This window comes from Rhododendron vialii, chromosome 4a (assembly GCF_030253575.1).
Source record: "Rhododendron vialii isolate Sample 1 chromosome 4a, ASM3025357v1".
NCBI lineage: Eukaryota > Viridiplantae > Streptophyta > Magnoliopsida > Ericales > Ericaceae > Rhododendron > Rhododendron vialii.
The window spans coordinates 25,865,520-25,890,778 of NC_080560.1; the positions used below are offsets into that span (position 1 = coordinate 25,865,520).

General features: G+C 43.0%; 1 protein-coding gene across 5 annotated transcripts; it reads left to right on the forward strand.

Annotated features, from left to right (window-relative positions):
* Positions 1–5,071: 5,071 nt before the first annotated feature.
* On the forward strand, positions 5,072–9,996 carry LOC131322638 (uncharacterized). 5 transcript variants are annotated; one of them, XM_058354034.1, is made up of 5 exons: positions 5,072–5,480; positions 7,442–7,519; positions 7,646–7,729; positions 8,035–8,125; positions 9,811–9,996. In XM_058354034.1, the coding sequence occupies exons 2-5, from the start codon at positions 7,502–7,504 to the stop codon at positions 9,942–9,944; spliced, it is 327 nt and encodes a 108-aa protein (XP_058210017.1). In that variant the 5' UTR covers positions 5,072–5,480; positions 7,442–7,501; the 3' UTR covers positions 9,945–9,996. The 5 variants fall into 5 exon arrangements, 4 of the variants coding, with proteins under 4 accessions (XP_058210017.1, XP_058210015.1, XP_058210018.1 ...); XM_058354032.1 differs by having other exon boundaries at positions 8,039–8,125; XM_058354035.1 differs by having other exon boundaries at positions 7,667–7,729.
* Positions 9,997–25,259: the final 15,263 nt, after the last annotated feature.

Here is a 25,259-nt window from a genome sequence, read left to right on the forward strand (position 1 = left end):
GGAGTTACTTCCACCATGGTCGTATTTCAAAAGGGAATTCTTTCGTTTCCCACAGACGGCGCCAATTGTAGGGGGATGAAAACAATTGACGCTTCGGATCAACTGGATTGCAACGGCTTATTCGTGCCTCTTCACCAGAACCCTAGCTCGACGTCTGAACCCTAATCTGCAAAATAGACAGGGGGTGAGTGCACCTTTGCCTCTCGTGGCAAAGGCCCTCCGATGCCTTTGTTAGTATCACGTACTAGAAAACTCAGCCCTAATTATCAGTAGGAAAGCAATAATAATGCAACGTATTGCGTACCTCTCACCTCTAGGTTTTCCTCATATTCATAGATTTATGGATGCTTGCTGTCCAAGCATCCTTATTGCCATAGGATTCCTAACTCGTATAGGAAACCCAGGATATCAAGGAGTCTCGTTTCCTTTATCAGTTTATGGAAAAGAGTCCTTTTAGGATTCTTTTCCTTTAAGAGCCGAACATCCCATACTCGTTGGGTATCTTTCTCAGATCCTATATTCTTGGGATCTTTATCCCTATATGAGACATGACTATTCTGGAATCTTCCAGAGTATTCTCTCTGCTCCTACTCTTGATTGGAGTTCCATCTTTGTTCGGCCGTCTCATAGCCGAACAGACGGCTTGGACCAGTTACCTCACATGTAACTGGTCCTTGAGCCCGTACAACCTTCCTGGACCATTGACTTCTCATGTCACTGGTCCATATTGCCGAACACTTGTTTAGCATGATGACTGTCCTGTCTATATTCAAACTATGGTCCCACGTACCATTTATTCGGATATCGATTGCATTGCTTTCAACCCGTGATCACTCGTATTACGTGCTAGGTTCTTTACATCATCTGTTCGGCTGTATCATAACCGAACAGTCTATTTATAGCCATGACTTCTCATATCACTGGTCCATATCGCTGTTCACCGAACTGCTCGGCGATAAGTCCAGTCGTATTTACCACGTGTTCCCAAACATCACGTGTTTGGTAACTAAATGTATCTGCTCGGGAATACCTCCCTACAGTACTCCTACCAGTCTTAAAACATGATGCAGCATACATTAATTGATTGATAGCATCGGCAATAGCCTTGTAGAAAAACATTGTGGCAATAATCCAGAAATAGCCTTGTAGATCCATATCATCATTCAACGGAACACAATCCATGTTTGCTTAAGAGCAAGACTCCAATTGTTTACTTTAACCTTTTGGGTGCAGTTTTCAACTTTTATTAGATATCCAAAAAAACATAACACAATCCATGTTTGCTTAAGAGCAAGACAATGGGCAGATCTCCTTGAGGGACCCAAATCTCCAAATAAATACACCAAATTGGTCCTCCAATTCAACCAACAAAAATTGTTGTGCCTTTAGGAGACTCCTCAAAGTCTGTTGACTTGCAAGGGACACTAGACAAATTGCTGGTCCGAACACACTAAGCAAGCAGTTTAACTAAATATACTATCAGGACATAATCACTTTCCTTATCAAGTAATGGAACAATAACCACTAAAGATGCCCCAACCCATATGCTCAATCTAACACATTCAATGAAAAGAGCAAAATATACTACCAACTCCGAAGAGTGAATTTTGAGACAAATAGCAAGTAGTTTGGAATGAATCAACACAAAAGCCCCAAAATCCAGAATCACAAACCTCCAAAATCACATAGACAAAAAAACCCCTACTTGAAACGCTGTGAAACTCCTTCCGCTCCGCTACAGTGCCTTGAATGCTATCTTAGCCTCTAAGTCAAAGTAAGCTAAACAAATTCAGGAACAAAAAACTGAATCGGCTGTCATGTTATGTCTCCCCCTGTTTAATCAATCGTTTACTTAAACAATCACAAGTTAACACTGTAATGTTCTGCTTCAAGAGATTAGAAAACAATGATCAGTGAGGAAAGAGCATTGGCAAGAACATATACTTGCAAAAATTGGTGATCAAAACAAAAGTCCCAATATTGGTTTGTGAAACAACAGTTCACCTAAATCAAAAAGATCCATTGCCCTAAGCCCCAGTTTAGCACCAATTAACAAGCTAGTGACAGATAGCAACAACAATTATCAGTAAGACTTGATCTTAATAAATAAGCTTTATGTTTATAAGTAAGACACCATCCCAGCTTTTTTTATTTATTTCTCTCCCTTGTTCACATTCTATTTTAATCAAATAAAGACACCAACTGTACGACATCATTTAACTCCAAACAGCTAAGAATCATCATCCAAAGCAATACAATGACGACCCTAATTATCACAAAGTACAAGCGTGAACTATGACCATGACTGTTATACAGCAGGTTCTTCTTGAAGTTCGATAGAGGTAGAAACTACAACCAAAGTTGAATGATCAATGTTATAGAAATATATAGAGTAAGATCACATCAATTAGTTGGAGGAAGTCATCAGTTTGAGAAAACTGCAAAGATTAGAGGAGATACTTTCAGCTTCTAGTTTCAAATACCATTCCCAAAAAGAAGAAAACATAATAGTCAATGACGAGTTTAGACTTTAGACCCTTTACTGTTTACACATCCTCTAAACAGGACCTAAACATTTATCAGGCAACTCTCAAGGTGCAAAAACTAATCTATACAGAGTTCAAATACAGCCCGTTATTGACGACCTAGTTTTTTCATGCTTCAGAAGACCTAGTTTTTTCATGCTTCAGAAAACCTAGTTACTCAGCTAGCAATTATGAAGTCTGTCGATATGTTTGAACTAAAAAAATTCCGATCCCTTACACATAAAATATCCAAGATCTATTCTGAAAAGCTTAACAGTAATGAGTTAGCAACAATACACCATGTACAAACCTGAGCAGAGGATATCGCATACGCATTCAGTTGGAATCGATATAGTAGCAGCTCGCATGCAAGTCGTCCCCCTGGTTGAAAAAAGAAAATCAGTTCCTTTTATACATCAAACATTTAAAAATCTACTCTTGAAAATAACACTCCATCCAATTACAAAAATAATCTCCCGATCCTCTTTCTCAACCTTAAAAAGGAAAACATTTGGCTTCCAATAAACCATACTTCATTGCATTGACCATATAAAATAAGTCGTCAACTTAATTTTTTTGAGTAATCGACCGGAATCAATCCCAAAAGCCATAACCTTGGGTCGTGTGGGCACATTGTAAATGGGAAGCCCCTTCCACATCTATTTCGTACAAGCATTCACTACTGAGGGTGGTTCAAACGATTTTGCTTTTGGTCGGAGTCGAATTCGAGACGACGCTCACAGTTACAGTAGGTGATGCAAAGATAGCAAATGATCTACTAGTAAATCGTACGGAGACGATAAGGGAAAAAAGAAGAAGGAGTATGCAATAGATCCAAAACACGTAGGGTTGGTGTTTCTGAAATTGGAGCATGAGATTAGGGCTTGAGGGGGGGCGGGAGAGAGAGCTATCAAGATTTATCTCGTTCTTGACCAGAAATCGACGATTGTAAACCATAAATCGACGATTGTAAACCATAAAGCCAAAATCTTCAAGATTCTAGGGTTTCTCTTACCTGAGTACGCAGACGAGGAGGGAAGGGCGGCTCTGGCGAGCTTACAATCTCTTCGGGTGAAAGATTTCGCTGAGAGAAACCCCAAGTCCATGGATGAAAAGTTGGAACTGGTAATCCTGTTTCTAAGAATTTCGGAACTAAATTAGAAAGATTTTGGTGCATCCGCAGAGCGGAAGCGTCAAAAGTTTAGGCGCCTTGTACTTTCCGCCTTTGGAACGCTACGGAAAAGAATGGAAAACGCTATAGAAGTTGGGCTTAAATGAAACGCTATTGGAAGTGGAAATGAGAAACACGGAAGCCCATCTTTTATTGCTTTTCTAAAAAAGCGCTATAGTGTTATGCTATAAAAGACCTTATTTGTTGTAGTTATAGCCTTCTAAGCCTCATGTGTGATTTAACAATCATAGTGAGATCATAGATGGAACATGCATCATTTAAAGCGCAAATACTAAACCAAAATTACAACTATATTACCATACCTCACAAATCATTGAAACTGAAAACCAATGCAAATTACCTTTGCAAAATAGGAAACCCCAAAATGACCAAAGCACGCGTTTCCTTTCTTGTAGCCTTAACCAACACATAAATGAAGCAACAAGGTTTCTAGCCTTCTAAGCCTCATGTTTGATTTAGCAATAACAATGAGAGATCATAGATGGAATACATGCATCATTTAAAGCGGCAATACTAAACTAAATTATGACTATTTTACCATACCACACAAATCATACAAACTGAAAACCAACGCAAATTACCTCTATAAAATAGCAAACCGCAAAACAGACTAAATCATGCGTCTCCTTTTTGGTAGCCCTAACCAACACATAAATGAAGCAAAAGAGAGAAAGAAGTAGGTGAAATAACTATTGTAGCCGCTTGAATCTGTACTAAGGTGGGAGGAAATTTCCACAATAGCCGCTTGAATTTATACGAAGCTAAAACAAATACATAAACAGCTGTTCAAACAGTGAATCCTTAAATCAACGTGAGAGAGAGAGTGAGAGAGAGAGAGAGAGAGAGAGAGAGAGAGAGAGGAGGCCGGAAATTTGGGGATCAGCTGATCGATGAAATTTAGGGATTGGCTGAGAAAGTAATCGCGTGTTTCCTTTCTCAGTACTTCTTCCTTCTCGACAAAGCAATGAAAATAGGTATAAAGGTGAGGTAAAATGGCCGAAAAATCCGGTCAGAGTACAATTGTTCTGGATTACATGAGATGAATGAAGTAAAAAATACCCCAACATCTTACAACACCCATCAAGTAATTGAAAGGGCAAATTCGTCTTTTCACAATGTGGCTCTGCCATATATCATTCTCCCTTTTGCTCTCCAACCCAATACCAAACTACACACATTACCTCAACCTCTTAATCCACCCTCATCAAACTACAACGGCAAAAATCATCTTTTCATGATGTGGCTATGCCAAAACTCCTCCCTTTTTATACGTATATACAAGTGTATTGATTTAGTAAGAGTGAAATATTGTATAATGAGAGATATAATAGAAGGGGGCTAAAGGATGGATAGATGGTTTGTTTGAGGGATATAGTAGAACGGGATATGCATATGGTTAATTTGTTGGATCTCGAAACCTTTGCGTAGATTCTCCTTCTTCGGCCGCTGCGGCGACTCGACCAACAGTCGAGGCAGTTCAAAGGCAGTGCCACCATCGCTGAACCTACAAACCAACAGAGGCGTGTACAAGCCGGGTGATCCTGTGGTCATCACTATTGAGATCCGTAACAATTCACCTAGTAGTTCAGGCCTAGGTATGAACAATGGTGCGACAACTAGTAGCAATAGTAGTGGTAATAGCGACACTGTCGAGTCTTCGCTGTTGATTGAAAGACTAGCCTTCGAAATCAAAGGGATTGGGAAACTGGACACTCAGTGGTTTACCACGTAGAAGTCCTCGCCCGATTCGAAGCAGCGGAGAGGTCGATTTTCGCATTCAAAAGTTTCGGTTGCTATGCGTTTCGATTCTAATTCGATTCGGTATTTAATTGGCCGTGTTTCTCTCGCTTGGTCTGCCAATACCTCATGTAAGCATATGCAAGAACATGAACAATTATATATTTATACGTTGATTGCAAAAGAATTAGCAAGGAAATCCTGTTTTGAGGAATGTATGCGTGGTTGTATTGAAATGAATTTAGACAATTCGAAGCGTTAGTAGTAGTGGCGGACACGAGATTTGTGTCTAGCAGGAACCTGAACTGAACTACATGTTCTTGCATATTGATATAAAAATGATACTCCCTCTGTTCCAAAAAGGATGACAATTTTTGAAATTTGTGTCATTTTTCATTGCTTATATTTTTCAACCTATAATATTTTTCACGAGTTTAAAATTTTTTTATAATAGAACTAATCAAGAACTATCATACAAGATTCATATTGCATATTTTTTTGAGATTTATACTGAAAGATATAAGGAATTGAAATTGGCAAGAATATCAAAAATTGTCATCCAATTTGGGACAAAGAGAGTATATTTCATGAGTATATAATGTTACTTGCGAGGTTGAGGAAGGGACAAGGTTGTGTGCACCTAAAAATGATTGATAACTTGAGATTTTAAGAATTGTTCCACGCATGTAGCAATTTTAGGAAAAAATTTCACCCAAGGGACTTGCTAGGGCTAATCCCATAGAATTTTCTTAAATTAACCTGAAAAACTAATATAAAGAATATCTAAAGTTGTATAGGGGCCCGAGCATCCCTACATTCCCTTGGTGTATGCCGATGTTAGTAAGGGATTGAACTTTCAATCAAGATGACTGTTGGCAGTAGGGATTCACTTTTAACCTAGGGGTGTGTTTGGATTCCCATAAAATTGAGTTGGCATTGGAATAAGATTAGGAAGCATTAGATATCCACTTATCCAGTAATCCTGCCTGACATTCAAAAGTTTGAAAAATTTAGGAATCTTATTCAGGAAATATTTTTGAGAAAATTTATTAGATTCGGACTATTTTTGTTAAGGGATTGATCTCGGAATCTAAGATTACTAGGAGGTAAGAGGAAGGGGGGAATGAAAATATCTATTGAGCTGGAGAATGTGATTCCGAGTTAGATAGTACATCATGAATCACTTTCTTGTTTTAATTCTGTCTGCGCATATGGGTCACAGGCATTCGATAAACCACATTGTCATTTCCCCTCAAGATTCTTGCCATCAAACTTGAGCCTACTTATTTACCAAAAAGAAAAACTGAACTGGAGTCTACGTTGAGTATCCTTCCTGTTAACCATTTCTGCTTGATTTTTAGTGACTGCTCATTCAACTTTGTTATTTTGATGGGTCACTAAAGCTAATTTTATTTCTTTGCATATAAGATATAACAATACCTGTACCCAAGTAATTATCCAATCAATATGGCTACGGGCGGGGGAGGACTAGAGACAAATCTAACCTTTGGTAATATATTCACAAAGTTGTTGTAATAAAGTTTTTCTACTGAAATAATGGCACCCTCTACCTCCAAAACTTGAGGAACTCAAGGGAAGTTATGCCGAGGAACCATGCTCCAAATCAAAGCTGAAAGCATCAGAGAGGGCAGACCTAGAGTCCCCATTCAATTTCTGTGCTCAATACGTTGCTTGCTTTGTTCAAAATCCAAAGCATCAGTCATGCACAACTAGTTTTATTTCTTTGCATGAGTGTCTAAAAAGTAAAAGCACCTCTTTGGATGGAGAGTCCCCTTTCCTGTAAGTGTCGTAAGCATCTTATTAGGCTTTTCTGGCATCCCAGTTGTTCAAAAATTGAAGTTGGATAGATGTAAACACGGTCTATAGAATACTAAATCAATTTTTGACATCCATTAGATACATTTTGCTTTGACTACTTTTATTTTTATTTTTAAATTTTAACCTATACTGTAAGAATCCTTTTCAGGTGAATATGTTTTCATGGACTGTTCAACAACATCTCTAGTTTCAAATCAAATTATCAACTATGGTGCAACTAAAACATGTAAGTGGTATTGTAATCTATCTGCCATTATTAATGTTCTATGCTTCTTTTAATTTGTCTTTCCTTACTTAGAATAACTGAAAAACTGACTTCCGTTGTTTCCATGCATCTCCCCTGTAAGTAAAGTATATTTTCACCTTTCTGAAGGTAGTACGCGCACTTCAGAATCAGCTAGACAAGTTGTTGCTACTAGTGTTTGCCGAACAACAAGTAGCTATTTATTATTTCTCTTGTTCAGTTTAACTTCCATGCATTGTTTTTCTGCCTAAGAGAAGATTTTTGTTGCCTTAGCCAGTCTTTGATTTCTTTTGATTTTCCTTGTCTTATAATGGATTGTCAGATAATATTGATCTTGACCTTGGCCTGGAGGCATTCCCACTGGTTTGTTTTGTGGAACATTTTTACTCCTATCAATTTCTTTGTATCTCTTTTGGTAGTTGGAGATGGATACCTTGGAGATTTGTGTGGAATGTGGATTCTGTTGGTGATGATTCTAAGACATGCCTGGTTTTAAGGTAGGTGATGGAGTTTGTGCTGCATCAGTTAATTATCTCCTCCAAAACAAGTATATGAGCTTGGGTAGCCTCTCAAACTCCATTGGTTATGGTAAAGCCTGTTGGCTTCTGGTTTTTAAGTTAAGGGTTAAACCGTTGAAGCACGAGGAGGATAAAGTTGTAGAGGGTGGAGAGCAATTTGGCGCACTGAATATAGCAATTACCGCTCAGATTATGGGTATACTTGAAACTTCAACACCCCACACGTGCGACCCCGAACTTGCACGTGGAAAGGAAAATAAAGATCCATAACACTTGGATCACAACAAACAACAGTGCACCTATGGCACAAACAAGGGGGAACAATTCTCCGAACCCCTAGCTCGATACGATGTTAAACCATCCAACTCAAAACCTATTGCAAAACCATGGAGAATACCGATTCATAAATATACACGTGGCGTGCCCCCTGTTGTATCCGTGTTTCCATTTTTTAAGAATTCCCGTGTCTGTGTCTATGTCCGTATCCGTGTTCTTGTCCGTGCATCATAGATTAGGAAACAAGGCTCTCGGTTTGGTTTGGTTGGGTCTGGTTAAGTCACAGTAAAACTACACCAAAGCCCTTTATATAAAACTACCATGACACTAAAGCTCTTAAATTTTTAAAATCACCCCGCCTACCCGCCTAATCATTCACCTAATCATTCACCTAGCCCCGCCTAGCTACATAATCCCGCCTAATCTGCCTAGTGGCTGATTAATCGGCCCGGTGCCTAAACAAATTCCTGGGCCCCTAGGCAGGGCACCGCCTAGCGCCTGGGCACTAATAATTGGCCGCCTAGGTAGAACAGTGGGTAGTTGCCCATTTTGTGGTTAAGTTTTTTCTTTCTTTTCTGTGCGTCAATACTGTTGGATAGACTTTGTATTTCTTTTTTCCCTCTATACTTCCCTTATGTGTAGCTTTAGATTGATTGAATAATGTCCTGTTGTATAGTGTTTAATTTAATACGTGCAAACCATCTGGTGATATGGTACAACTCTCAAAGTTAGTTGTGATGCGGTTAATGCCCAAGGGATTGGGTTCGATTTCTAGAATCATCTTCTGCTTCTGTCCTCCGGTTCCAGCTTGCTGCTTTGAATACATGCAAATCATGTTCTGTTTTGAATTTTTAACTTATTTGGTATCTTATAGTGGTATATTTGACTTTTCAATTTAAAACTTGCTGCAATAACCCTAATTCTTTTCCCATAGCACAAGTCATTTTACCAATCAGTGATATAGAGTACTCTCCCCAAAATCAATCAGCTAGTTGTCTGAAACCCCATCATATATGACTTTGAAAATGAAGCTGATTTTGATGACTCCTTATACACATGATGTGGATAATCTTATCCACCAGTTGTTAGTTTTTTATGCGGATTAGAAAAATTATTTATGTGGTTTATTATGTTATTGTAGTGGCATAAATATTGCGATTGGTTACATGTCAAAATGAGCGGCGGGGCCATAAAATTATGCCTAGGCCTCTATTTCTTGGAGGGAGTTAGTTTTGTTTCATACTTTCATGTAGATCTTACGTTGAGAGATTGTCGCTGATCTCAGTTTATGTTTTTTTTTTATCGGCATCTCAGCTTAAGTATTCTCATTACATATTTTGGTGTGCTTACTACTTCATGGGGTATTTAGGCTTGTCATGTGTGATCAGTGTTGCATCACTCCTGAATTCTCATCTTAATGATGTTTAGGGTTCAAGCTAAAGGATTCTAAGCCACTTGTGCCTATTGGTTTGGGTGCAGATCTTTTGCGAACTATTCTACCAAGCATTATACCATCATCTTACAGGGGTGCTACAATTCGATATTTGTATTATATTAGATGCATGTTATCTGGCCAATCTCTGGTATTGGAGAATGGACACTCTCATGAATAATCAAGTACTGATTTTGCCGAGCTGGTTAGTTTCCTCATATGTCACAATTCCTGTCACAATCCTTGAAATAATTTGGAGGTCATGTTATCAGACCCGATATTCTGCTCTGTATTGTTTGTTTTGAAATAGGCTTTCTGCCAACATTTTTCTGGTAAACAATGCCTTCAATCTCTTCACATTCATTGCGGATGTTCAGAGACGAATTAAATTGTCACAAAATGCATGTTTTTTTGTTTCCAAGAGTATAGGTGACAAGAATTAGTTTCTCACCTATAGGTAGTCTCCGAAAGTCACCTAATGGTGAATATCTTATTTCATCACCTGTAGTAACTTTTGGTGAAGAAAATATTCCTCGCCGAAGGTGACCCATTGGAGACGAAATTGTTCGTCGCCAATATAAGTAATCGGCGACGAAATTGTAACTTTTGGTAACGAAAAATTTTATCGCCAAAGGTCACCCATTGGAGACGAAATTATTTGTTGCCAGCATAAGTAATTAGCGACGAAAATAGTAACTTTTGGCGAGACGTTTTCATATGGGAAAGATAATTCCACTTTGTTGCGTCTCCTGAGTTTCAAACCCAGGTTTTCTGGTAACCCAAGCCCTTGCGCACAAGCCTTCGACCAACTACACCCCACAAACTTTTCAATATATATTTGAAATATTTAATATATAACATATATGTTTAACATTAAAATATATTTCGACCGTTATTTTGAATTTTTAAAAATTCAAATTAGCAATTTGATAAACATAAAAATTGTAGCCCTTTGTGTTATTATTCAAATCCAATTTAAATTATTTCAATCAAAGTTCTGAGTAAAGAGGAATGTCCGAAATACATTTGGCGACGAAAAATTAGCATTGCTCCAAAGACAAATTTTCGTCTCTGAATGTACCAAATGAAGACGAAATGCAATTGTTGCAAAGGCAAATTTATAATTTCAGTGACGAAAAATGCATTTCATCACCAAAGGGTACATTTAGAGGCGAAAATTTGGCGACAAAATTATTTTTTCATCACCAATATATTCATTTAGCGATGAAAAACTTTTTCCTCACTAATTGGTCAAATTAGTGACAAATTTATTTTTGGCTACTGATTTTCCCATTCCCTTTTTTGTTAACGTCACTCCTCTGCAAGTATATTTTTGGTGCAAAAATACACTTGCAGGGGAGTGACGTTAACAAAAAAGAGAGTGGCAAAATCATTTCCCTTATTTTTCTGTCACCAATATACTCATTTAAAAACAAAATTAAATTTTTTCACCACTTTTTTCGTCACCAAAAATACTTTTTCTTGTAGTGATTGAAGGTCATGATTTGTATGAATTGGATGGTTTTGACTTAATTACATGAGATTGAGCTGTAAAATACCTATTTGATTGATACATGGTGATGCAAATGAGTTGATCTTGATGTTTGATTGTTGAGAAAGGAGAATTAGTAAGTGTAAACATTGAATATTCCATTGGAAATATAAAAATGTGGGAACCCAATATGGGGAAAGGATTTCACGAGGTCCCCAAATGCTCTGTAGTGGACATTACGAGGTCACAAATGCTCGGCAGGGAATATCACGAGGTCCCAAATGCTCGAATTATCGCTAGATCCACCATTTGGTGTGTCGCTAAAAAATTAATATGAAGTATTGAGATCGAGATGGAATTATTTTATGAATATTCACGGGTTTGAAATCATCTTTTTAGGTTTGACATGTTGTCGTACGATGAATTGTAGAGCCCCGTATTTTCGAAAAATCGTTTAAAAGTTTTATAAATGTTAGAATAAGGAATTTGTAGAGTTTAATTGATTTGGGGTTAATGGGATAGAATTATAAGTGGAAGGGGTGCTAGTGTGATGTGTATATGTATGTGTATATATATAGGAGTGTGTGGTGTAGAGAAACAATTTCCCAAACACACACACACACCCCCACGCCTCTCTCCCTTCGGCTCTCTCCTTTCTCTCTCACCCTCTCATTCAAAAACTCCACTCCAAGTTCAAAACCCACCAAGATCCTTGTGGGCAGCATGCCCCCTGGAAATTTTCGAATTTCCAAACGCGAGGGCCCGAGATCGGGGGAGCTCTTAGCTGGACAACAAGCGCTCGCAAAATACAGAGTCGCCACTCGGGTTTTGAAGGTCCGACACCCAAGGAACCGTATTTTGAAGCATCTGCCGTGCTATTTTGATTTGAAAAAGTTAAGGAACCAGTCCGTCATAACCATATCTGGGTTCGGGAGCAAGGTTACTAGAGGGGAAGGGTTTTATGGCACCCCTCTCGCCCAATCCGGAGATCGGTCTCTACATAAGCATTTTGAAAAAGTTTGCGATTCTTCTTTTATTAATCAATTTTTAGCCAATTAGGGCGGAGGAACAGTTTAATCAGGGATTCAAAACTATAACACCTTGCAACATGTGATATGAGAACGGCATGGATGGATGACATATTAAACAAAAAACATGAGATAAAATTCAAAACTGCGACTGGATATCAAAACAATGCCTTGGTTTGAAATTGTCGCGAACAACGACCAACTTGCATGCATGGAACTTCTTACATGCAAGTAAACCATCGCGCGACACTCTCGTTCCATCGCGCGAGTGTTGATATCTTATCAACAGGCTGAATTTTATCCCCTTCTGGGCTTTGGAAGGACCAGTGCACACCCAGGATCAAACCAAGCAGTATAGGTGTACTGAAAGTAAATAGTTATTACAAACGGGGATAACAGAAATAAAACACGACCCCAAAACAGTGGGGGTACCAAGACAGAGGCCGCAGACCAAGTTGCCCATGCAAGGGCAATTGCTGGAAAAAGGCTGACGATCGCGCGATGGAGTCAGATCATCGCGTGAGGGCCATGACTGGACTTCCAGGAATTGCTTTGCATGCCTGGGCTCTGAGACACGTTCAGAAGCAGCTCAGGGGCATTCCCAAGCTAAATGACTAAGAGTGCTAAGTCAAACTTCATGTTTTATCATGCAAAGCAGTGGGTTAAAATTCAATCATGCTTCATAGTAACTTTTTATGCTATAACAAAACAGAAAGGAACCAAAGTCCTATCCCCATGAGGACTGTTGCGCGACAGCTAGAAACGTCGCGCGATTGAGTGAGTCCATCACACGCAGGTGGATTGGTGCATGATTCTTGTAACTCTACAGACTTTAGGGCCAGAACTGGTATTGATTACTAGCCTTGGCTCTGTCAGCCCCCCTCAGGGATCAAAACAGTAAATAGTAAACGAGTTATACCTTTGCTTGAGTGTTTTGGAAATGGATTGAACAAGGTGGTGAGGCTTGGAAAAATGAGTATATAGAAGTGGCTTGAGTGATGAAGTATGAGGGGTGTTTGAGATGATATTGTCCTTCTTTCTTTTTGATTTTTTTTGTAACCCTTTGCAAGATGATCAATGGGGGGTATTTATAGGACAAGAGAAGGTGTGAGGTGGGTGAAGGGCTTGGCCTAGTGACCAGCCAACAAGGCTGGCCAGCCCTCCTTGGTGGAGAAAGTGGCCAATAAGGTGAGGGGAGTGGTTGTGAGGGTGGTGCAACCCATGCTGTGAGGGTGGTGCAACCCATGCACCTGCAAACGCTGTTCAGTCAACGAAAACGGGGTTCCCAAGTCAGTAGCCCCCTGATCATCACAAAATCCAGCTGGAAGAAGGTGAAAACGATAGGTGTTGCCTATCGCGCGAGGGACGCAGTCTTTTGCACGAGGGTGTTACCAACCCACGCGATGGTCAACAGTTAAGGCTTTGACTTTGACCAACACCTGGCAAGTGAGGCGTCGCGCGAGGAATTCAATTGATCGCGCGATGGTCAACCCCTGAGGTCAGGGTTTTGACTTAGGGTTTTTAGGGTTCAAGATGGACTTTGCTTACTCCAAGCTCAAACCATTTCACTCTCAAGACTGTTTTTGACCTGATTCATCATCGGGGAAACAAGAAACCGAAAAAGAAAGTAAAACAATTGGAAAACCAGATTGGGGTGTCTACAGTAGTCCCTCTTTGACGGCACACGGAGCACCATTGGCTGGTATGGGTAATGTCAAAGATTTCTAGACACCCATCCAATTTACCCAAAAGCCGATAAAATGGAAAATGCAGACAAGTATATAAAAATATCGTGCACCGATGGATTGGAGAGCTGACCAACCGTTTGAATAAACTCTCCTGGGGGAATAAATAAGATGGACGGATGGATCGTTGCTGATTCTAAAAATGGACGGATGGATCGTCGCTGATTCTAAAAATGGACGGATGGATCGTCGTTGATTGATAATCGGACGCATGGATCGTCGCTGATTTTGAACATGGACGAATGGATCGTCGTTAATTGATAATTGGACGGATGGGTCGTCGCTGATTTTGATAATAGACGGATGGATTGTCGTTGATTGATAATGGGACAGATGGATCGTCGCTGATTTTGAAAATGGACGGATGGATCGTCGTTGATTGATAATCGGACGGATGGATCGTTGCTGATTTTGAAAATGGACGGATGGATCGTCATTGATTTTGATAATAGACGAATGGATCGTCGCTGATTTTGAAAATGGACGAATGGATCGTCGTTGATTGATAATCGGACGGATGGATCGTCGCTGATTTTGAAAATGGACGGATGGATCGTCGTTGATTGATAATCGGACGGATGGATCGTCGCTGATTTTGAAAATGGACGGATGGATCGTCGTTGATTGATAATCGAACGGATGGATCGTCACTGATTTTGATAATGGACGGATGGATCGTCATTGATTGATAATCGGACGGATGGATCGTCCCTGATTTTGAAAATGGACGGATGGATCGTCGTTGATTGATAATCGGACGGATGGATTGTCGCTGATTTTGAAAATGGATGGATGTATCGTCATTGATTGATAATTGGACGGATGGATCGTCGCTGATTTGATAATTGGACGTGTGCGGAGGCAGACTACCGCTAGGGATGCAAAAAGTGATCCGAATTTGAAAATCATGTAATTCATAACCGCTGGGCCTTTGTATGAGAGATAAAACATGACCGGGCCTGTCCAGAAGCTGCATTGGGCCTGAAGGCCCACTTGGACCATTGCGCGACAGAGCCACTCCATCGCGCGAGGGTTTTCTGTTAGGGCTTGGGTCTGGAAAGAGCCCAGACCTGGCCCACACCTGTTTTCTTCCCCTATCTTCCCTGGGACATTACAGAAATAGTTCCCAGCAGTTTCAAACTCTTCTCAACTCTCAAACTCCCTCAAACACTCTCACTTTCTTCCAAACCCTTGATTTCGTCACAAAACCAATGAACTCACGCACAGTAACAAACAGGGCAGAATAGGGCAATGGTGGTGGAGAGATAGTTGATCGTCCAGAGGATGAGGGAGGACCCATGGAGGTCGAAATAGCAGAGCAACAGCCAGCGGGGGTTGCCACAGACGTAGGTGCAGTAAAAGCAGGTGGTGGCGATGGCGATTAGGGTCGCGAGCAAAAGGTTGGTGAGGGCGACGAGCATCGCGCGACAGAGCCAGATCGTTGCGCGACGGAGGAGGCTGGGACCACGGGGTCCGTTGTTCGGCCATTGGACTCGAGCATGGCAGTGGAAGACTCGGTGGTGATTGGTGGTGGTCCTGGAGGTGCCGGCAGCAGTGGTGCTGGTGGTGTCGTCGTCGGGCTGAGTGGGTCTCCGCCGAGGGATCTGGCGAGAGGCAAGGGTGTGGCATCCGAGGAGGTAGAGACCACGGGGATCCCCTTTGTGTACAGAGAGGAGGATGTACTCTTCCGGCCGACGGCTACATCATCGGGCCACAGGCCGATCACGAAACAGGATGTCGCCGAGCTCCTGAGTGACGAGCAACTTGCCCAACTTTTAGAGGACAACCCCACAATAGGGGCTGCTGTTTTGGAGGCCCGGAAGGAGCGTGAGAGAGTGATAGCAGCTTCAGAGGCTGCAGCGAGGGCCGAGAGGGAAAGAGCCTAGGAGGAGGAGGTCCTGAGAGGCATGGAGGCCGAGGAGAGGACCGGAGCTAGGGTTTACGGGCCCAGAGTGATGGCAGTGACAGAGGCAGAGGGACTGACACGTGTCCCGTTCACAGCAGAGGGGTATGAGCCACCCACACCACACTTGTTTGTACCGTCGGGCTTTTCAGCATATAGGCCACGGCGAATGGAGTACGACTCCGAGCTCATCTTGAGAGACCCCGAGACCCACATTTCAAGCAACTTGACAGAGGTAACTTTCCAAAATTCCCCTTTGTAGTTTCAAATTTGAATTCGCCTATTTGTGCTTGAATGTTAAAACGTATACGGTAATTCTCGAAAGAAAAGACCAAATTGCAATAACATGACCTTGCCATCGAATGCCATGCATGCAATATAATAACTCGAACCAACCATCCGTTGCCAATCTTTATTGATTACCTAGAACTTGAGAATGAAAACCTTGCACACTGACATACTCTCTCGCTGCTCGTTTTTCTTTTTGTTTTGCGTCTGACGCAGAAGAGAGCGAGGCAGAAGGACATCCGTGGCTTTGGAGGTGCATGCAGCTCTTTGGTGTTGTACCAAGGTTTGCCTGCCAGGGTGAGGCAGTTAGTGGACGAGGCGGGGTTTGGCGAGTTCATTCAGACGCTTACTCCAGCCAGAAATGACCATGTCGTCCTAATAGTACTTGCAGAGAGGTGGAAGGACACTACCAACACCTTTCACTTACCCATAGGGAAGATGACAGTGACACCGGCTGACTTTGCAGCGATCACAGCCCTGAGAGTCGGAGGCTAGCCTATCCCATTTGATTCGGGCATTCAAGACGATCCCGTGGCTCTGGAGTGGTTCTTGGGAGAGGCGCCTTAGATTGAGGAAGGGATGGCACGGTACAGGCAGTTCACCAAGTACTTTAAGAAAAAGGTAACAACTGAGCAGGAAGCGGAGCAGATGGCTCGGGCGTACCTGTTGTACCTTTTTGGCGCAACCCTATACCCAAACAGGCGCAGTAAGGTCCACCTATCATACTTACCTGCGCTGAGGGATTTGAGAACATCCTCACACTTCGACTGGGGTGGAGCGGCACTGGGCGCGGCCTATGGCTTTTTGGGGGATTCGTCGAGGACGAAAATGAGCACAGCTGGGTACTGGAGAGTCTAGGAGGTATGATTTCAATAAAGTAAAGCATAATTTCAAATCACACTTATACCCACTTGATTGCATAACCTGCTCAATAGTATCCTTGCATGTACTAACAATTTGATCTGTTGATAACTATGCAGCTCTGGGCTTACGAGGTTTAGAACATGTGTCGTCCAGCGACGAAGAGCCTGGACTTAGGGATCCTCCCGCGTGCTCATATCTGGAGCAAGAAGAACATGGGAGAGAAGAAGAGGAGAGGCGATCTGAACGACTTCAGGATATACTTGGACGAGCTCCGTCCCTCACAGGTATAACACGAAACTTTATCAAGCAGAAATACACACCCCTTTATATTGCTTTAATGTTGTCGCTGATCGATACTTGCATTGCCTGCCTATCTTGTGTGCAGATCGAGTGGGATCCCTAGAGGGTGGCAGGGCCTGAGCCCGAGTACTTGGCTAGGAGCAGGGTTGTGACGGCGAGCAGAGTGTTGCTGGAGTCTGCCTTTTGTTGGCAGTGGTACTTGGGAGATCGGGTGACACGTCAGTCGTTTGGCCTTGCTGAGTTCCAGGTGCCTGGGCCACTTCCACCACTGGCCTCACACACAAGAGAGTACACACTGGCCGAGCTAGAGACGTTCACGCAGCCTGACACCAACCTGACACGCCACCTGCGACCTGACATGGACTACACAACATACCAGAGGGAGCGTTTGGCAGGGCCACTGAGAGTCCGGGAGTTCAGAGAGGTCCGGAGTCAGGCTCATGGAGCTGCCGAAGAGAGGAGGGCTACAGGAGAGAGACAGAGCGGTGGCGAAGGCCGTGTGAGATGAGGCCTAAGTGGACCAATAAGAGGTGGGCCACCAGAATTGCTGTGGAAGATAGCAGTGGTAGACTCTCAGGGCAATCCAGCTGAGCTACACCTAGCCCCTGCCAGAGTTGAGCCTACGCCAATCACCGTTCCAGTAAGACATCATTGTTTCCTTTCATTACATGTCACTAGAATAGAATCATTGCTGAAATGTCTGATAACTCCCCATTCACTATTGCAGGTACCAACCGAATGGGCAAACGAAGCTGTTCGTCATATGCTTGCATTGGAGAACGTAGCGAGAAGAGCGGCAAGCGGTTTGCCATTGGACCTGCGCTATCCAACGCCGACTCCTTCATCGGCGGCTCAAAGATCTCAGGTATACCCTTCAGAAAGCGATACATTCCTGCTTTCGATACTTGATATATGCTTCCTTGTTTGACAGATATTATGCTTTGATAGCCATTGATTTGGAATTGATCATACCTGCTTTCAAATATACAATATGCACAATGTATACTAATGCATGAATAATTACAATGCAGGCACAAAGACAGGCGGCTCCTAGGAGGAAGAGCGCTAGAGACCCTCCACAGAAGAAATTGGCAGAAAGGGCTCCACCTCCTTCGGTCGCTACTAGACGACAGATAAGAGGCCCACAGCTGACCGCTACGAGTGAGGAGGCTACCCGAGAGGCTGTGGCGTGCGCTGAGGAGCGATACCAAATCAAAATGCGCCAGAGGCCCTCGCAAGATGAGCCATCCCGGAAGAAGCAACTAATCCTGCCTGAGGTCTCTGAGGAAGAGGACGAAGGGGAGGAAGAAGAAGAAGGAGAGGAAGAGGAAGAGGAAGAAGAGGGGTCGTCTGATGACACCGCGGACGATCCCGGATTTAAGCTAGACCCTTGGGGGATGGATGACGACGATGGCGACAGTGATTGGCTTGGAGAGGACTGAGGGCTACTAAGGAGCCTCACTTACTTTTTGCAATTTTGATTTTTGCTTTCGGGCCTGCGTGCCCAAGTAGATAGGTAGATGGTGGGCGAATAGGCCCCAACTGACATTTGGTTGCTGTTTTGAGGCCTGCGTGCCTTTCTGATTTGTGGGTAGATGTGCCCGAGCAGACATGATGATTCTGATTGGCTGAAATGCCAAACATGCAGTAGTTTTCTTCGCTTAACATGGATAGATCATAATTTAGCTATAAAATTTACATTTTCACGGTTTATTTACTCTTACAATAGATTAGAGCAATTAAAACTCACCACTAATACCAAACTTGCATTGATGACATGCCGAGACTGCTTACAGACACACATATATGCATAAACGTGACCAACTCAGAAGAGAAATCAAGGATACCACCTAGGACACGACCAGGATACGAGGATATAAGAAATATAATGAAATTTTGGGTGACAACGAACCAAAACTCCAAATACTTCAATTCTGATGAAGCTGACACTTCTATGAGGTCAAACACGCACCACACGACCCCGTACAAATCAACGGAACTGAAAAATACATTCCGGAGCAAAATTTAGACCTGGAAGTGCTAAAAAAAAGACACAAAAACGGACACGAAATGCAAAACATGACTCGATTATGTCCCGAACTGAAACCGACACTTCCGTACAGTCATATTAGGCTCTAATGACCTGTACAGCATGAGAGAATGGGGTGAAAGCGTCTAAAACACATTTCGACCACCCAAAATCCTAAGTTGTACTTGAAATGGGCCACCGAGGGTCCAAAATCCTTGTTAAACGCGATATTCCGAATCCGACACTTGGACACAGTCACATATAACGATAGTGACTTACTGGAACCATCAAAACTGCAAAACAACCCTTGGAACGAAAAATGACCAAAGTTGGTCAGTAGCTGTTGCAAACTGTCAAATTGCAGACTGAACCATCGCGCGATGGACTGGAAAGATCGCACGATGAAAGAACCATCGCGCGATGGAAAGTCCCTGCTAAGCCACCTTTGTTTGACCGGTCTTGAATCTGAGACGTTGGATGCCTTGTCATTGTCCTTGGCCGTCTAGAATATGCCTGGGGTAGTTCACAGGTGTACCATTGCATTAAAGGGGGCAATGCCACCTTGCTTGGATATTTGCCTTGATAAAAGGAGATATTTCATCATGCTTTGGCTATAAAATAGTCTGTCCCTAGAAATGTGAGACAGCCCCCCCCCCCCCCCCCCCCCCCCCCCCCCCAGAACAAGCACTTCCAACTCCCCTATAATGGCAAATAACCTTCAAGTCTTGATCAGCCCATGGCTGACGGCTTTTGTAGCCGGGGATTGGCTATCCTTTCGCTTTCACGGGCTTGCCGCTTTTCGTTTTCTTCGAAATGTGAGAGTCTGACCCGAAATTCTGATGGCGGCGCTACAATTCTAGGACCCAGCGGTTCATGTTTTCAGATTCAAGGCCAACGAGCTGTGCCTAACCGTGGAAGAATTCCAAGCATATCTCCAGGGGTTTGGTTTGAGCATGATTGTCGTACCACCCTATAGGAAGAGCATGCCAAAACTTTTGCAATCATGTCTCGACATTTCAAGAGGAGCAGCCGAAAGTCTGTTAATTGAGGGGCAAATCAACATCATGCGTCTGATGGAGTGGTACGAGCCTGAAGGAAACACAGAAGACACCGCCTTGTAGGCCCGATGTCGATTTGCCCTGCCGATCAACGTACTGGCCGCTTACTTGCTAGTATCTCCGAATGGGTGAGTCTACCCTTTGCTGGTGAGCGTTGCCGCTCAAATGGGTACTCGGAGGAATGTGGTGCCGTTGGTTTTAGCAGAGACACTCATGGGTTTGGATTTGGTTTCTACTGGCCAAACAAACATATTCAGCGGTAGTCCACTCCTACTGCAGGTAAATGCTCACTTAGCTCACCTTTTTCGAGTTTTCACACACTTACCTTTTACCTCATCTCTCGATTTAGGCCATATCGGGGCTCCTCACCTATTTTCTCACTCAAGTCTTATATAGCTCCTTACTTGTCTTTCACCCTCACCTACAGCTATGGCTATCTGACAAATTGGGATTGCTCACGGCACCGGAGGCAAACTGGCCTCACCTACCCGGTCGGATGCATCAGCGCGGGATGATCTATCCGGAGATGTCCATGAACTAGTGGTACACATTCATGAATGAAATACACCCGCATGAGATTATCTGGAGGCATGAGGCCCTGGACATCCTAGACATGGCACTTAATTCTGCAGGTTTCGAGAGGATGGTGATAGCCGGGCTGACCGCTTTTACATTCTACATTCCCGGTCGCATTCTCCGTCAGCTAGGGATAAGTCAAGGACTACACCGAGCCGAAATCAAAACTTTCAATATCCCTGCATTCACTGCACAGAACTTGGCTGGATATGAACACAATTGGGCCCTGCGTCAACTTGGCAGAGCAGAACCAGACTTCGGCACAGAGCTCATGCATCGATACAAAGCGTGGCTGAGAAGGGAAATTGCAAGAAGACAAAGCGACAATTGACTCCTGACAGACTCTAATGATCTAGAATAAACTGTGAGCCTGTTAAGGCCTCTAGGATTTTATTCTGTTTTTATGCTTAACTATTTTAAAGGCTTTGCTCAGCTGTGTAATAGAAATAGTAGTTTGAATAAAGTCGAAAAATTCAAAACTTTCTCCTGTTGATCCAAAGTGTTGAACGCCGCGCCGCTTTGAACATTGAAGATGATTCCAAAATGGTAAACCACGGATCATGTTAATGGAATGTGACCGAATCTCACGAAGAGATTGCCTACGTATCCTCTTTCAAGGAATCAGGTCAGAACGTAGTTCAAGCTAAGGTTCGCTCGGGTATTTTACCTCTCCTTTTACGCTCTAACTTTTGCCTAGAACCTTCCATTCGGGTTTTCGGCCTAGCGAGCTTTTGTGTATTGCCTATTTATTTTTGCTTGAATCGCCTTCACAGGTTTTCAATCCAGCAGGCTTGCTCTAATTTTTACTTGGAACCGCCCACCCTAGTGGTTTTCGGCCCAACGAGCTTCTCTCAGGGGTAGTAACGCTTGAGTTGATCTAGATTCACCAAAGTGGAGAATTTGTTGCCGTCGAGGTCTATAAGCTGAGCTGCTCCCCCAAAAAGGATGGTTTTAATGATGTAAGGCGCTGAACGCTTCGAACAGAACTTGCCACGGGGATCAAATACAGGTGCCCGAATCCACTTTGTAACCATGTCTCCTTCAACCAGGTCCCTAGATTTCACATTCTTGTTGAAAGCCCGTGTGATCCTTCGTTGATAACCCTGAACATGGTATAAGGCACGGAGTCTCCTTTCATCGAAAAGCATGAGTTCAACAAACCTCCCGTTGAGCCATTCAGATTCCGTGAGTCCGCACTCTGCCATGATTCTCTATGACGGCACCTCAAGTTCAATAGGGAGTACTGCCTCCATCCCGTAAACTAAAGAATAGGGTGTCGCTCCTATTGATGTCCGAATTGACGTTCAATAACCCCAAAGTGCCAGAGGTAATTGCTCATGCCAATCCCGGGCGGACTCAGTAGACTTTTTGATAATCGTCTCAATATTCTTATTTGCCGCTTCAACAGCTCCATTCGTTTAAGGGCGATAAACAGTCGAATGATGGACTTGGATTCCGAATTCTTCGAACAACTCCAAAATCCTGCCTTTGAAATGAGTCCCATTATCTGACACGAATGCTTGAGGTACACCATATCGTTAGATGATGTTCTTTCTGATAAAATGGGCAACCTGAACTGCAGTTAGGGTTTTGTAAGATTCGGCTTCGACCCACTTGGTAAAGTAATCTATAGCCACCAAAATGAACCAGTGACCGTTCGAAGCAGACGGTCTGATCATGCCGATGACATCAATGCCCCACACAGAGAAAGGCCAAGGAGAAGTCATGCCGAATAGGTTAGAAGGGGGAACATGCATCAAGTTGGCATGAATTTGGCACTTATGACAACACCGTTCATAATCTACACACTGAGACTCCATCGTGGACCAGAAGTAACCCTGTTGTAGAATTTTCCTAGCAAGCATGACACCACTCATATGAGGACCACAGACTCCCTCATGAACCTCCTCCATAATCCTTGCGGCCTCAGAGCCATTGACACAGAGCTTGTGCATCCCACAATGGGATCTCTTGTATAACTTTCCTCCACAAAGGATATACTGGGCCGTTATCCTTCATAATGCGAGTTGATCCTTCTTAGACGCTTCAGCCGGATACTCCCCACTTTCAACAAAATTCCATATGTCGTGGTACCAGGGTAGGCCATCATCCACATCATCGATGGCGTTGACATACCGGTAGGCAGGACAGTCCCGCTGTTCGATCAAAATAGGGCGGAGTTTAACACCCAAAGGAAGTTCGACCATGGAAGCCAAGGTTGCCAAGGCATCCGCAAATTGATTCTTCAAGCGGGGAATATGAGTGAAAGTAACCTTATTGAAACGAGGAATGAGATCTTCCAAGTCCTGATGATACAGTTTCAACCTTTCTTCGTGAACCTTCCAATCCCCGTTGGCTTGAGATACGACGAGGTTAGAATCACCAATGACCTCGAGTTTTTCCACACCGAGGGTAAGAGCGGCCTCCATGCCAACAATACAGGCCTCATATTCAGCTTGGTTGTTTGTGACATTGAAGTTGAGCTTGAACGCAAGCGGAATGTGAGAACCATCAGGTGTAATCAACAGCACTCCGATCCCATATCCCTTCTAGTTGGCTGCTCCGTCAAAGTAAAGTGTCCACACGTCTTTGACAACTGTTAGCACTTCTTCATCTAGGAACACAAAATCCGAGTCCTCCGGTCCATCAACAGGATGGTCGGCTAAGAATTCCGCACCTACTCGCCCCTTGACAGATTTTCTTGTAACGTACTCAAGATCGAACTCTGCCAACAAGAGAGAGCAACCAACGTGCTAACTTACCAGTAAGTGCTGGCTTCTCAAACAGATACTTAAGAGGATCCATTCGAGAAATCAACTTCACTGGATAAGCAAGCATGTAGTGTCTCAACTTCTTAGAGGCCCAAACAAGAGCCCAACATGTCTTTTCCAGAGCTGTGAAGCGTTCTTCACACCCTACCATCTTCTTACTTCAATAATAAATGGCCTTCTCGACACCTTTATCTCCTTCTTGAGCCAGTAAACACCCCATAGACGAAGGATTCATAGATAAATAAAGTATCAATGGCTTCCCAGGGGTTGGCGGCAGAAGGACCGGAGGATTCTGTAAGCATTTCTGAATGGATGTGAAAGCCGCTTGGCACCTATCTATCCATACAAATGGGGTATTCTTCTTTAGAAGATGAAACATCGGCTCGCAAGTCAAGGTTAACTTGGCGATGAATCTGCTGATGAACTGAACCTTCCCCAAAAAGCTCCGCACTCCCTTTTCAGATTCTGGTGGCTTCATTTCAAGTACAGCCTCAATCTTTGACGGGTCAACTTCAATCCGACGAGTACTAATGAGAAAACCAAGCATTTTACCTGCTGTGACCCTAAAAGTGCACTTCTGCGGATTGAGACGCATTCTGTACTTACGGAGTCGTTCGAAGAACTTTCGAAGAACAGGGACATGCCCCTCACAAGTTTTCGACTTGGCAATCATGTCATCCACGTAGACCTCAACTTCTTTGTGCATCATGTCGTGCAGAATGGTCGTAGCAGCGCGTTGATAAGTAGGACCGGCATTCTTTAAACCAAACGGCCTGACCAAATAGCAGTAAGTCCCCCATTCAGTGATGAATGTTGTCTTCTCACGGTCTTCTGGTGCCATGAAAATCTGATTATAACTTGAGAAACCATCCATAAACGAAAGCATAGCATGCCCTGCCGTATTGTCAACAAGCACATCAATATGCGGCAGGGGAAAATCATCTTTAGCGCTCGCTTTGTTCAAATCCCTGAAATCGACATATACCCGGATTTGTCCATTCTTCTTAGGAACCGGGACGATGTTGGCAACCCAGGTGGGGTATTGAGAAACCATAAGTGTAACGCCCCCAATTTTGGGTACGTTAAATAAATATTTTTATTGATAAAACCAAATGGAGTCTGGCTCTTATTACATCATAATTCTCATAAGAGTACTTTTAATACATAAGAGAGGGTATCTAAGGTTCCTAACTAAAACTCCGCCTACTCCTCCATCCTTGCCAGCTCTTCGACTCCAAAAGCCTCCAAGGTGTACAGCTTACCTTGCTCATCTACAAAGTCTGACACATTATACCAGCGTCGCCACTAGTATAATATGTCAGGGTCACCAAAGGTAACACCATGAGCTACGAAAGCTCAGCAGAACAATCCCATACCCACTAACCCATGACTTACAAACAATAGGTCATATACAACAGACAGTAACAATAACACATTCACAT

Coding starts and splice junctions, on each gene's coding strand:
- LOC131322638 (XM_058354032.1), top strand. CDS start 7,456: ATGGACTGTTCAACAACATCTCTAGTTTCAAATCAAATTATCAACTAT. Junction 7,520..7,645: donor CTATGGTGCAACTAAAACAT/GTAAGTGGTATT, acceptor CTGTAAGTAAAG/TATATTTTCACCTTTCTGAA. Junction 8,126..9,810: donor CTCAAACTCCATTGGTTATG/GTAAAGCCTGTT, acceptor GTTTGGGTGCAG/ATCTTTTGCGAACTATTCTA.